General features: G+C 30.2%; 4 protein-coding genes across 4 annotated transcripts; all 4 read right to left on the bottom strand.

Annotated features, from left to right (window-relative positions):
- Positions 1 to 7,090: 7,090 nt before the first annotated feature.
- EAF01_003606 (uncharacterized protein) lies at positions 7,091 to 8,197 on the bottom strand (the record flags this gene model as incomplete). The annotated part of the gene is made up of 1 exon (XM_038911860.1): positions 7,091 to 8,197. One exon carries the CDS (start codon positions 8,195 to 8,197, stop codon positions 7,091 to 7,093), a length of 1,107 nt encoding a protein of 368 aa, XP_038773095.1.
- A 382-nt stretch (positions 8,198 to 8,579) lies between these two features.
- Positions 8,580 to 9,879, bottom strand: EAF01_003605 (uncharacterized protein; the record flags this gene model as incomplete). Its single annotated transcript, XM_038911859.1, has 3 exons — positions 8,580 to 9,358; positions 9,413 to 9,692; positions 9,739 to 9,879. 3 exons carry the CDS (start codon positions 9,877 to 9,879, stop codon positions 8,580 to 8,582), a joined length of 1,200 nt encoding a protein of 399 aa, XP_038773094.1.
- Positions 9,880 to 10,342: 463 nt separating this feature from the next.
- EAF01_003604 (uncharacterized protein) lies at positions 10,343 to 11,441 on the bottom strand (the record flags this gene model as incomplete). Its single annotated transcript, XM_038911858.1, has 3 exons — positions 10,343 to 10,578; positions 10,730 to 11,130; positions 11,182 to 11,441. The coding sequence occupies 3 exons, from the start codon at positions 11,439 to 11,441 to the stop codon at positions 10,343 to 10,345; spliced, it is 897 nt and encodes a 298-aa protein (XP_038773093.1).
- An 860-nt stretch (positions 11,442 to 12,301) lies between these two features.
- On the bottom strand, positions 12,302 to 12,556 carry EAF01_003603 (uncharacterized protein; the record flags this gene model as incomplete). Its single annotated transcript, XM_038911857.1, has 1 exon — positions 12,302 to 12,556. One exon carries the CDS (start codon positions 12,554 to 12,556, stop codon positions 12,302 to 12,304), a length of 255 nt encoding a protein of 84 aa, XP_038773092.1.
- Between the last annotated feature and the right edge of the window lie 444 nt (positions 12,557 to 13,000).

Raw genomic sequence — 13,000 nt, 5'->3', positions numbered from 1 at the left:
TAATAAAGAAACTAAGATTACTTTATTTAATATAACTTTATTATTTAATTCTATATTATTGAATTTAAGTTTATTATTTGAGATTATATTATTTAATATTATATTACTTAATATAATTTTATTGCTTATTATATCTATATTTATATCTACTTATATATTATTAAATTCGAAATATAATCTTAAGAAGAGGAAGAGAAGTGATAATGATGATATAGAAGAGTAAAGAAATTCTAAAATTATTCGAATTTTATTTATCTTCTTAAATAAGCTAGCAATAGAATTAATTGAATATATTATAATTACTATTTCAAATATTTATTAATTCGAGAAGAAGATAAATAATAAAATTGTTTCGAAAATCTTAATTCTTTTAGTAAATATATTAGTAGAAATTGAAACCGCTTTACTAGTAATCGAAATTCTTGGAATTAAAATACCTAATATATATAAAGAAGTAATGATAAATAAAAAGTATATAAAAGAATAATAAGTTGCAATTCAAAAAGAAGTAAATTTATTAATTAAAAATAATATTTAAGAAAAGTTTATTTTATTATAAAAGAGTAATTTAATTTCAACAAAATAAATATTTCTTATTAAAATAAAAGACAATAAGGTAAAGCGATTCAAGGTTAAATTGATGGTTAAAAGATTCAATTAAGTTTTAAATAAAAATTACAACAAAATCTTTGTTTTTATAGTTTAACTCAACACTTTTTATTTTTTCCTTATAATTGTTACAAAAAAGGATTTCGAATACTCTCATTTCGATATCAAAAATATATTTACTAAATTATATTTGAAAAAAGAAATCTATTTAATACTTCTTTAAGGTATCTATATTAGTTATAACTGTATTCTATATACACTTTAAAATCTTTATGAATTAAAACAAACTAATAAAAATTAAAATCTTTTTTTGAAAAGAAAGTTAATTAAAGTAGGTTTTATATAAAGCCTTACAGATCTATGTCTATATATTAATTATCAATATCAATTAATTCTTTTAATATATATAAATAGTATTGTTATTGCTGTTATATATAAACAAAATATTCAATAGTTTTATTACAATCTTTTTGTTTAATTTAATATCAAAAACTTAGAGAAGATTAATAAGATTTTAAAAATGTATATTATTTGTATTAGATTAAAAAGAGTATTAATTATAAATCAAAAAGAATACCTGGATGTAATGCTTATCCGATTCGGGATCTCTTATAATTAATATACTCCTAAAAAAATATCAATCTTAAATTACAACTAATTACAATTGATATTATCAGATAATGAATTTACTAATATAAATAAATACTAGCAAGCAATTAACAACACAATTCATTTTATAATCTATATTAAACCGAACATCACATTCAATTTCAAAAAATTAATATAAACTATATCTAATCCTACTAAATATTACAATATTATACTTAAAAACTTTATAAAATATTTAAAATCGATTATCAAACAAAAGCTATATTTTGAACCTAGAAAAATTCAATTAGATATTTGTAAAGAATATAATCTCCTACAATATACTATTAAAGTATACATCAATATAGATTAGATAAATAATAAAACCAATCGAAAAAGTATTTCTAATAAAGTAATAATATTCTATAATAAACCAATCTCATAAATAAACAAAAAGCAAACATCTATAACTATATCTAATACAAAAGCTAAATACATTTCCATAATCATATATATTAAACAAAAACAATAAATAATTCAACTCTTAAAAAACTTAAAACAATCAAAATACATCAAGAATAATAATATAATTCAAATACTCAAAAACAATTAAGGAGTACTAACATTAACCAAAACCCTATATTTATACAAACAATCAAAGCATATTAATATATATCATTACTTCATTCAAGATTTCACAGAAAAATATTTAATCAACATCAACTATATCAATATAAATAATATAACTATAAATGAATTAACAAAACTATATATAAGAATAATATTTAAGAGATTCAAGAATATATTAGAGCTTCAAAGCTAACTACTGAAATTAAAAAAGTAAGCTTTTTAAAAGAGTGTTGGAAGTTATAGTACATATATTTAATTACTATATATATATTATTTCTACTTTATAATTAGATTTTATTTTAGTATGATTAATTTATATAGTCAATAATACATATATTCCACTAGCCTGCTCCTTCATTGTGAATAAAAAAGCCTATATATTTCTTGTTATCGAAGCTATTTAAAAAGACAAAAAACAAAGTATTTAAAAGATTATTAATATATATAATATCTTAACGTGGTTTATTAGTACGTATATTATATCAGTACATGTATTATGATTTTTACATACAAAAAACGGCTATTGTAACCGTACACTTTCTTTATTTATTAGTATAATTTAATTTTTCCTTATATATATCATATTTATCTATATAAATAATATAAAAATGAATTAAAATAATAAAATCTTATAATAATAAAAAAGTTATTCAAAAAAATTAATTTTTATAACACAAAGTATAACATTCTTAAGCTACAATTAAGATATCTATAAAAAAAATCAAATTTTATAAATATTTCATTTTTATTATTCATAAAGAAACTTTTTCAGAGAAAAAATAATGATTAATGATTTAAATAAAAATATTAATAAAAAACTAATTTTAATATATTTTGAAATGATACATACACTAATATAATACACACACTAATAAACTACGTTATATATAATATTATAATATAGAATTAATAGTTTTATTCTTTGTATAGAATATCAATATAAATCTTATAATCTTTTAGAATTAAAAGAGGATATTATTATCAAATATATACTCAATATAAATTTGAAAGGTTTTTTATTTAAATTTAAGAATATAAAAGATATAATAAATCATATTCTCAAATTGAAAAGTATAAAAAATATTAAAAAGTTTTGGGTATATTAATTTGTAAAATATTAAATTAAATTAAAAATATGTTTTAATTGTATTTATAACTTTCAAAAAGCTTTTTATAAAAATTCTAAATTTATTAAAAATTAGTTTCGATTAATTACAAATATATAAGTGAAATATAATATTTTGAATGAAGATTTCTATAATTTTAATGAAATAGACTTTATAATAAGGATTATATATATAATAATTATTATTATTAATACTAAAAGATATAATAGAAGCAAATTAGTATAACTAGGTAATTAAGAATAGACTATAGTAATAATATATGGAAATAAAGAGGATGAAATTATTCTTTTATTTTTAATAGTTTAAAAACAAGTTTATCTTTTTAATTAATATATCGAAATAAATCTTTCTATAAAATAAATTATTAAATTTATATCTAATAAGTAAACAAATAATAAAATAGGTTTAAAATAATTGAAATATTTTGATAAATATATTAAGAATTAAAGAAAGAGTAAATATCAAATATTAATATTGAATAAGTATAAAAACTATAAATCAATAGCTTTTTAAATATACTATAAAAAGAATAATATTATATATTTATGTTTACTATTATATTCAAGTTATTTAACTTAATTATTTGATATTAACTATTTTAATAATCTAAAACGTTTATATAATAATTAAATTAATAGATTTATTAAGATATATATTAATTATATTTTGAAGATTAAATTCTTTATAGCTTTTAAAACTATATATAAAGAATTAATTACTTTTTAAAATATAAAATTAAAATTTTAAAGAATAGATTTAATTCTATTTAATTTTGAAATTGTATTCTCGAAATTAGATATTCAAATTCATATATTTACCCCCCCCTTTTTCAATCTAAATTAATAAATCTCTCAAACTCCTTACAATCTAATAGAAGCTCTTTTTCAATTAATATTAGTTAAATCTCGAATAACTTGTTATTAATCAAGCTCCCTTATATCTATATTCGAGATTATACTAACTCTAATTAAAAGTATAAAAAGATTAGCTTATAAAAATACATTTTTAATTATAAAGATTTATATATTTTAAAAGACAAATGAAATATTAAGTAAATATTAATATATATAAAAAATCTAATTATATTAAAAAGAAATATTTATTAAATAAAAGATTGATATTTAAATTTAATATAATAAATATCAAAAAGAAGGGAGTTTTAATGGGGAAGTATTTTTTAATTGATATTATAATAAATATAAAAGAATAAATTATAATATAAGAATCTATCAAAATAATATAATAAATTCTAAATTATTAGATTCTTAATAGTTTTAATTAATTGATTCAATTATTATTAAATAATATAGATTTGAAAGTGTAAATTGAGATGAAAGTGGGCTACATGCTAATATAGGCTATATACTAATAAACTACGTTATCGATGTGAATTAGATAAATAATAAAACTAATTAAAAAAGTATTTCTCGTAGGGTAGTAATATTCTATAATTAATTAATCTTATAAATAAATAAGAAGTAGATATTTATAGCTATATTTAAGATAAAAGCTAAGTATGTTTTTATTTATTTATTTATTTATTTATTAATTTACATCCGAAGAACAAACTATAAGGACTTGTTACAACCTCTCAAGGAGTATTAAAAATGAACTAAGTTAATAGTTTTATATATATATAATTATTAGCTTAATTAAATGTTTTATTCTTTTATAATTATAATGCTAATAAAAAGTAAGTAATACTATAAGTACTATTTATTACTTTTATTAGTAAATTCAAACTGTTTAGTTTACTTTATACTAAAAAGTTCAAAAATCATTTGAAACCTTTATAAAAAGGTAAAGGTTATAGATTGATAAAGGCCAAAGTAATTAGATTGTTGAAGGCCAAAGTGATTATAGATTATTACAAGTAGATAATTAGTATTATCGAAAAAGAAAGATATATTATAATTGCTCGAATATAAATGGAATTACTTTTTATAAAAATAAAAAGATGAAATAATAATGAAATAAAGACTTCTTTATATTAAGATTAAAGAATTAAGAAGAAAGTATAATATTCTTTTTTAATTGTATACAAATAATAAATTATAGATTTATAAATAATTAGACTTTGAAAAGATAAATATCGATTAAAATATGGTTCTAAATAGAAATAAGCATGAATTACTTTACTACTAAGCTAGTCACTCTTTACGGAGAATAATAATCTTTTTGTTAAGTATGTTTTTATAATTATATTTATTAAACAAGAGTAATAAGTAATTTAATTCTTTAAAGACTTTAAACAATCAAAATACATTAAGAATAATAATAAAATTTAAATACTTAAAAAAAATTAAAAAACATTAATATTAATTAAAATTTTCAATAAAAACTTGAAACGTATAATAATGTTATGAACAACGCAATATAGACATAGGACTGAAATACTAAGTCACATGGTTGACTCAGTCTACCTCAGCGGGATAGACACTGAGCCATAAAAGTACAAACAAATCAGTACTAAGCTATACTGATCACATTAAGCAAGAAGGTTTATATAAGGGAATGAATTTCATTATAATATAAAGCTTTATGTTTAAAAACAATTATTAATTTTATTACTATAATTATAAGAATTGTAATCAATTATAATCTTATTGAATTCCTATTTAAAGTTTAATCTAAACCATCTTAAAAGATTTCTAGACACTTTCATATAACCCTAAAGGCAGCTTCCATAACAAATAAGTCGAATACTCTACTTTCGAGCCACCCTCCTTTTAGGTCATTTTTTATATTAAAAATGAAATTTTTAATTTTCTTATTTATAGATAGAATTTATTGAAAATTTATTTATATATAATTCAAATCGTTTTGAATTTAATCTGAAATTTTTAGATTTTTAGGATTTTTCTATATTGAGATCTAGAGCTTCAAAATATCGATTTTTTAATTTGTATAGGAATTACATATAAATTTAAAACTTTTACAAAATCTTTAATAAATTTTTAATAAAAATTATTAAAAATAAACTAAAAAGTTTTATTATAAGTTTATAAAATATTTATTTTGAAGGATTTAGAAAAAAAAAGAAAATTTCCTATAAATAGATATTTAAAAGAATACCCTTAAAATTACAGGGATTATTTATACTACTCTAAACTCATTATATACTATATCTTTATATCTGTTAATTTTTTTGAATTTTTTTTTTGAATTTCTATATAAATTTAAATTCAAAACTTTCAAAAAGATATATAGTTTTCTTTTAATAATTATTATTAAAAAGTTATTAAAGATTTTATAAAAGTTTTAAATTTATATGTAATTCCTATACAAATTAAAAAATCGATATTTTGAAGCTCTAGATCTCAATACAAAAAAATCCTAAAAATCTAAAAATTTCAGAATAAGCCTAAAATGGCTTAAATTATATATATTCAAATTTTTATTAAATTAGATTATATATTGATAAAGATATTAATAAGCCAAAAAAGCGATTTTTAATATAAAAGGGTAGCCCAAAACAAAGGTGGCCCGAAAGTAGAGTGATCGATTTATAAAAGAGCGAATTATATTAGCTATATTCCTCAAAATCTAAAACCTAAAAATACCTTCCTCCTTATCTCTTTCATTCTATATTTAAACAATGAAGAGGGGGGAAAAGAATGAATCGAATTGAAAGTTGTATATAAGCAGGGAATAATAAGTTTTTAGATATTAAATGAAAAGATTATACAGAAGACAAGAATATTATGTATGATATATCCGAGGTTGTTTCAACGGTCCACCATACGAGCGGACCACCCATCAATAGGATCAGTACCGATGCACTTGCATGAGGCGCCAGGTTTAAAAAGAGTCAATCAAATGTGAATATCCAAGCTTTACTCTCAACAGCATAACTCGACAAAGTAAGGTTTACACGTATCTCATTGTTTTACTCTGTCATTTAAATTTGATCCATTTGAAGGGTCCAAAAACTTCATAATCTTTGACCATGTTTTGCACATTATTGAGAATCTGATAATTTTGAGGTCACTATGTTAAGGCTTGATCACTGTCAACTCGTGTACCATATGAAATCCTGTGATGATCTTTCCACTTCACAACCCAATCCATCCGCAAAAAGCCCCCCTATCTAGCACTTGTCATTGGCGAGTATTGTCAATTCATGAGGAATCTTCCTATTCTTCCGACTCGGAAGTAGCTTCTCTGTTCCAACCCGCAAACTCCTTTTTGTATAGCCGCTTGTTCCGCTGTAGATTCTTTTGAATCTTCGCGGGAAGCACAATCTTGAATTGTATCTCTGGCAAATCCCACATCAATTTCCCAGCTTTAAGATCTTCGACTCTGATAATATCCATCATATGTTGTGTCAATTTTCTGATATGTTTTTGTGTGAAATACGAGGCGTTGGGTTTTGGTTTTGTCCACTTCGTTTTTTCCTGCTCAAGAATCGGGCGATCAGGGTGATAGAATCGGCACGCATCTTGGACATCGATTAATTTATCCATGTAGACAAGATTTGCTCTATCTTCTTTCGACATCTTTACGCCCTGTGTTTCTCTCCAATAAGGAGATGGAATATGTTGATCTACCACAATGGTAAGCGTCTTGAGGTTGCGAAATCCACGCTCCAGACATTGGGCCAACCACTCCGCATGAGCGTCCCAGTACAAAGTCCATTCGTCGGAAGTCAATTTGATAGCCAGGTTCTCGATTCTCAAGAAATCGGGATCATGCACCAGCCGGGAAACTCCTGTCGTGATTGATAAAGGGGCGCCCGCGAGATTATCGAGGCGTCGGGATATTTCGTCATTTTCAGCATTGTATCTGGGACGAAATGTCTCCGGCGTGATGAAGAGTGTATCTTCCTCGAAATTAAAGTATGTCTGTGGGAGTGAGACTGAACCTGGTCCTTGCATGGCGGTAGGGACTCGCAATGTTTGCGGGTTGTCAGCATAGCATTGGAATACTCGTGGATACCATTTCGATGCGACTTCATGCGATTCACGGCATGCGAGTAGGAGTGCTGGGATCGAAGTGTTGGATTTAAAGCCCCATAATCTGTTGTATGTGATCGGATTTTCGTCGCCGTTCTCTACGTCGTCAGACTGATGAGGAGCTTGGGGAAATTGAGTCACATTCCATTCTTCTTTGATGGTAGATCTTTCGAGTAGATTAAGTTCGATGATTCGACCGGCTGGCCTTGCCAATTCCCAGATTGCAAGACGGAGCTCGAGTGGGAGTTTTCGAAAGGATGTGAATGTTTTGCCGATTTTGGTAGACATTGTAAGAATTTTTGGAAGTTTAGTTGATTGATTTGCCAATGAAGTTGATATTTATGATTGTGAGATATCAAGATCAGATGCAGATGAAATAGAGGATTGATGGAAGAGAGAGACCCTTATACGTAAAAGAAGAAATGAAGTGTACTACAGCACTGCATATCAAATCACTATATGCCGTATGAATTCCAAAGAATCATTAGCCGTAGGCTGAAGGGTAAGATAGCAGATATGAACATGTAAGCCGTATGAACCGTACGGGCCACAACAGCTTAGAAAATTGATGATGACCTGTATTGTATCGTTCGAAGCCCAGCCAAATCAACCAGGACAGGCCATGATACAGATGGTACAGCACTTATCGTGATCAAGCAGATTTGCAAAATCAATTCCACACTTGCCTACAGCTAATATTTAGCCTCTTACCGTTCATGTAACCCCTCCATCGTTCATACTCTTTCGGTTCTTTCCCTTCTTCCGTAGATCCTACAGGCCATGTTTCCAAACAAGGTGGACAAGTGCCTGCCATAATCTTGGGCATAGCATGCCAAGCCCATCTCGTCTCTCCACCCATTTGTATCACATCGCCACTCCTGACCCGTATACAGACCAAGTCTTGTTCCCTGTTATCGATGTGTTCCTCTCCTTTTCTTACATCTCTACTAATAACAAATAGCCCATCGCATCCGAGCGTGAAGCTCGCTAGGCCTCTCTCACATTCCTCGGAAACATCTCTGTGCACCGGCATGAAATCTTTAGTCGAGTACATAAGGACAACTCCTGATTCTGGAGTGAAGGCATTTTGAAATAATGTGGTAACAAGACGAGAAATATCAGATGGGAATGGAGTTGGAGAAGAAGATGGGTAAGCTCGGGTGTTCCAATCATATTGAGAGCCCAGTGTTAACCACCTGAATTTTTTCTGCAGAGCTTGTGCAGCATTGAGTGGCTTATGTTTTGAGGTTGGATTTTTAGGAGTAAAGACTTGGTTCTTGGCTTGGTGAGGATAAGTGAAGAAGGAAGAGTGAGGTGGAGGGTAGGGTATATCATAATCATCGTGAAAGTTCGTCTTGTGCAGAGGATTCGACAGTTCACGGTGGAGAAGTCGGGACACAAATAGAGACTGGGTCTCTGGTGGAAGAAGTGTAGGAAATAGTCTCAATCCTGTATAGAAAGTTAGCTACTATTTTTCTCCATAAGTATTTGAGTCAAGCATACCCGGGAATCCACTGTGCTCATAAATAGTGCATGCCGCAGGAAGGCTAGAATTGCATTCGGCCTCAGTGTTCATGAATTCCTTTTGCGCTTTAGCAATTAATTCCGAGGGAACTACACCCACCGGACTCAACTTCTCCTGCTGCTCGGGAGTCAAGCCACGAGTGAAATCCACAATCTCGAGATCATCGTTCACTGCCGCATCACTCATCCTCTGATACTTTTTGTAAGCATCACAGATTGCCTGTGGGGGCATAGCATGTGTATCATGACCATGATGACCCTACTAGAATGTTAGAGCCATCAAGCAAATTCCAGGCCAGACCTACATGACTTGGACCATCCATAGTCACGTGTGGGGTGGTCCTTTCTCTCGATCGGTACAGCTGGCCACTACAACTTTTGCTCTTTCTTAAATTGCCTATCCTCAGGGCTTTTCTTGCTGGAGCAACTTTTCGGCAAAGATTCATGGGCTGTCTGTTGTTTTGGTATGATGCTTCTTTCTACATCGAAGGGGTAAAAATCTTTGATGTTCCTGTATCAAGCGGTGCGGCCGCTAGCCTCAAGCTAGACCATTTCAAGTAAGCGTCTTCTCACATAATTAACTTCAGTCTCTCCTCTCTCCTCCTAATTGTCTCCATCAAGTGTCAATACCCCGTGATTGCGATTTCAACCCTGATCTTCCCTACGATTATTGTGTCTCTTCAAGCCCTGCAAACAGCTATGCTGTAAGGTTATTGATTTCAACAACAGCCACGGTATTGTTTCATTTCAATCAGGGCATATCACCTTCTCGGCAAAGTCAATGGCATACCCATTGTAATGCCATTGGCAATATGGTTATCTAAAATATTCTACATATATACCTGGCATAGAGTTCTGATACTCCATCCAACTCAGATCACACCATATCCCCCTTACCCCCGCATCTGATCAACTTCGCTCGTTCTTCCATCCCTTCAATTCCCAGCCGGATTCTTTCCATTTCCCTTTGATAATTAACCCGGGGTGAAATATCGTCATAATTGTGGTAGCCATTATCATAACTGCTCCCTCGAGGATCATGAAAGGCATCTCTTCATTGGCAAGCTTCGACTGAAATCCTTTAGCAAGTTCGGCCACCCGAAATATTGAACGAATAAGAATGAGGACAGTTGCCACAGTGAGACCTGCAAGCACACCAGGTTGTGAGATTAGTCTCTAATCTAAGGCAGAAGTTTGAAGAGGATTCATGAGGGAATTGTAAGTCGGATGTTCGGAACGATGACGACCATGAAATATTAAAGCGGTTAAAGAACGGAAAATTGGAATTCAACATACCATAGCAGAGATACCTCATTTGACTTTCGCTTCCCCCTATTTTACTCTCACCTGCCGCCCAGTTTGCTGCTTGCCTTCGAGTTCTCTCCCCTCTTACTTTGAAGGAATACTCTACAACTACAATCATGTATAGTATCAAGCCAAATAATTGAAAGCTCAGCCCTGCGACCAAGATATTTGTCCCACTGTTCATCCCGGCTCCTGTCGCAGCGGTGTCTGCAATCGCTCCGCCAGCTGCTTGGAGAATAAGTGCGATCCAGTCGGCAGCCATGAAAATGATAGAGATGACCTTGGGGCTAAATCTCGACAAATGTGGCCCGTAGTGGACAATTACGCGAGAATATGTCATATATATTGATGCTGTAAAGAAAACGGGCGCGATTGTCACGCATATCAAGTATCTACCTGATAGTCAGCAAGATGCACCCTGTGGTTATAACTGAAAGACACACATTAAGAATGGATCCGAAGCAAAAGGATCATAATGCATCTGAACTCTGCCAAGATAGCCAATTATCTCGAGGACAAGTCCGGTGAACATGCAGCACGAAAAACTCCATGCTTTCCAACGACATAGCTGGATGATGTGAATGATGAGAAGTGCAGCAAATATGCCGAGGTAGAATACATTTCCAAAAAGAGTAGGCTGGTAATGTACCATTCCATATTCGAGTGGACAAGTTCCCAGTTTACAAACATTTACAACAGGCATATCGAGTTGATTCTGGGGCTCTATGGCAAGGCGTGTTGTTTAGCAAGTGTTTTTCAATGTCTGGTAAAGAAGTTGAAAATGTAAACGCAAAGATGGTGGGTATAATTCCTTGATTGCAGCATCTAAAGTAAGAAGTTATTTATACATGATTCACCACGATTTGAAAGTATCTAGTAGAGCTGTGATGTGAATCTTTTATTTCCGAGTTCACAACGAATAAATAGGATGGGGTATGTGACAAAGCGCCACATTATTGGCCCTTTGGATGGCTCGGAGACTTCTCACGAATCAAAGACTCTGATTTTACTCTCGGTGAGAGGTTATTGTGTTACTGCATTACAAACCATTGGCTTCTGACACACGACAGGGCCCTTACGAGCGACATGGGTGGTAGGGCCGTTACGATTAATTAGATTAGCGATGCATCATGCAATCCATCGTACCCTTCAACGACGGACTTTCCTCGCGGATTATTATTCTCAACAAACTAATAAGATATGTGACGGTCGGTGTAAGGATCATGGTCACCATCATGGATCAGACAAAGAATTATGGCACACGCAACTAGCGTGAAGACAAAGTATGTTTCTATTACTATGCGTTTTTACTGATAGTAAGATGATTCTCGCCTCAAAAGAGGGAACTCAAATAGCTTACGTGTGTGTGTGCTTCTGGCATATCCGTTAGAAACCCAACCATCTAGTCTCAAAATCCTATCCCTTTGCCATAATGCATAGACAGGGTGACCTCGTCCCATTCTCCGATTTCTCTGCATTACCTCAAAACATCTCCACTCAAGTCTCTTATCCCAAAAACCAACATCATCGTGATACATAGCCTTCCCCTCTCTGCACCATCCCCTAAGATACCATACAACCGCCAGCACTGCTCTTCTTCTCTTTCTTCTTTTCTTCTTTCTGCTTTTTCTTCTCGCAGCTCTTGCACTTGTCATCTTTCTTTGGTTTCGACACATCAGTCTTGATCATATCAGCTTTTGGATGACTCAAAACACTATCATCGACTTTATATCCCCAATTTAGTGGGTTGGGGTCGCCTTTTCTCCTAATAATGCCCTTCACGTTTCCAGATTTATCAGTTCGCCAATCTGCAGGCATTTTGGGCGGTTTGATATGTTTGATTTGTTTGTCTGGTTGAATCTATTGGGCCTGGCACAGGTTCGCTCGGTTGAATGTGATTCGTTGACTTTGATTTGCGGAAGTAGTTCTCGTTCTTGTTTGATGTGAGTTGGTTCGGTACTGAACTGATGTTGTAATTTTACGTCTGTTGTTTCTCTTTCTAGTATTTTGTCAGGTTATCTGTTGCGGTGGATGATTTTATAGTCTGTGTTATGTTGAGAAGATCGTGAAGGCTTATATGGTTATCTGTGAATCAAATCGAATTCACAACATATACATGCTATTTTCCACTTGGCCGTAGAGAATATATGGGTAATGTTGCCGTATCAGGCCTGATTCAGAAAAGCCGTATACACAGCTCTACCATTTTTCGCTAGATGATATTGTTGTGAACATGCACTTTTAGTGAAGTGATTATGAATG

The sequence above is a fragment of the Botrytis porri genome, assembly GCF_014898465.1.
Source record: "Botrytis porri strain MUCL 3234 chromosome Unknown BPOR_004, whole genome shotgun sequence".
NCBI classification, from domain to species: domain Eukaryota; kingdom Fungi; phylum Ascomycota; class Leotiomycetes; order Helotiales; family Sclerotiniaceae; genus Botrytis; species Botrytis porri.
This window is presented reverse-complemented; position numbering and strand designations above follow the sequence as displayed.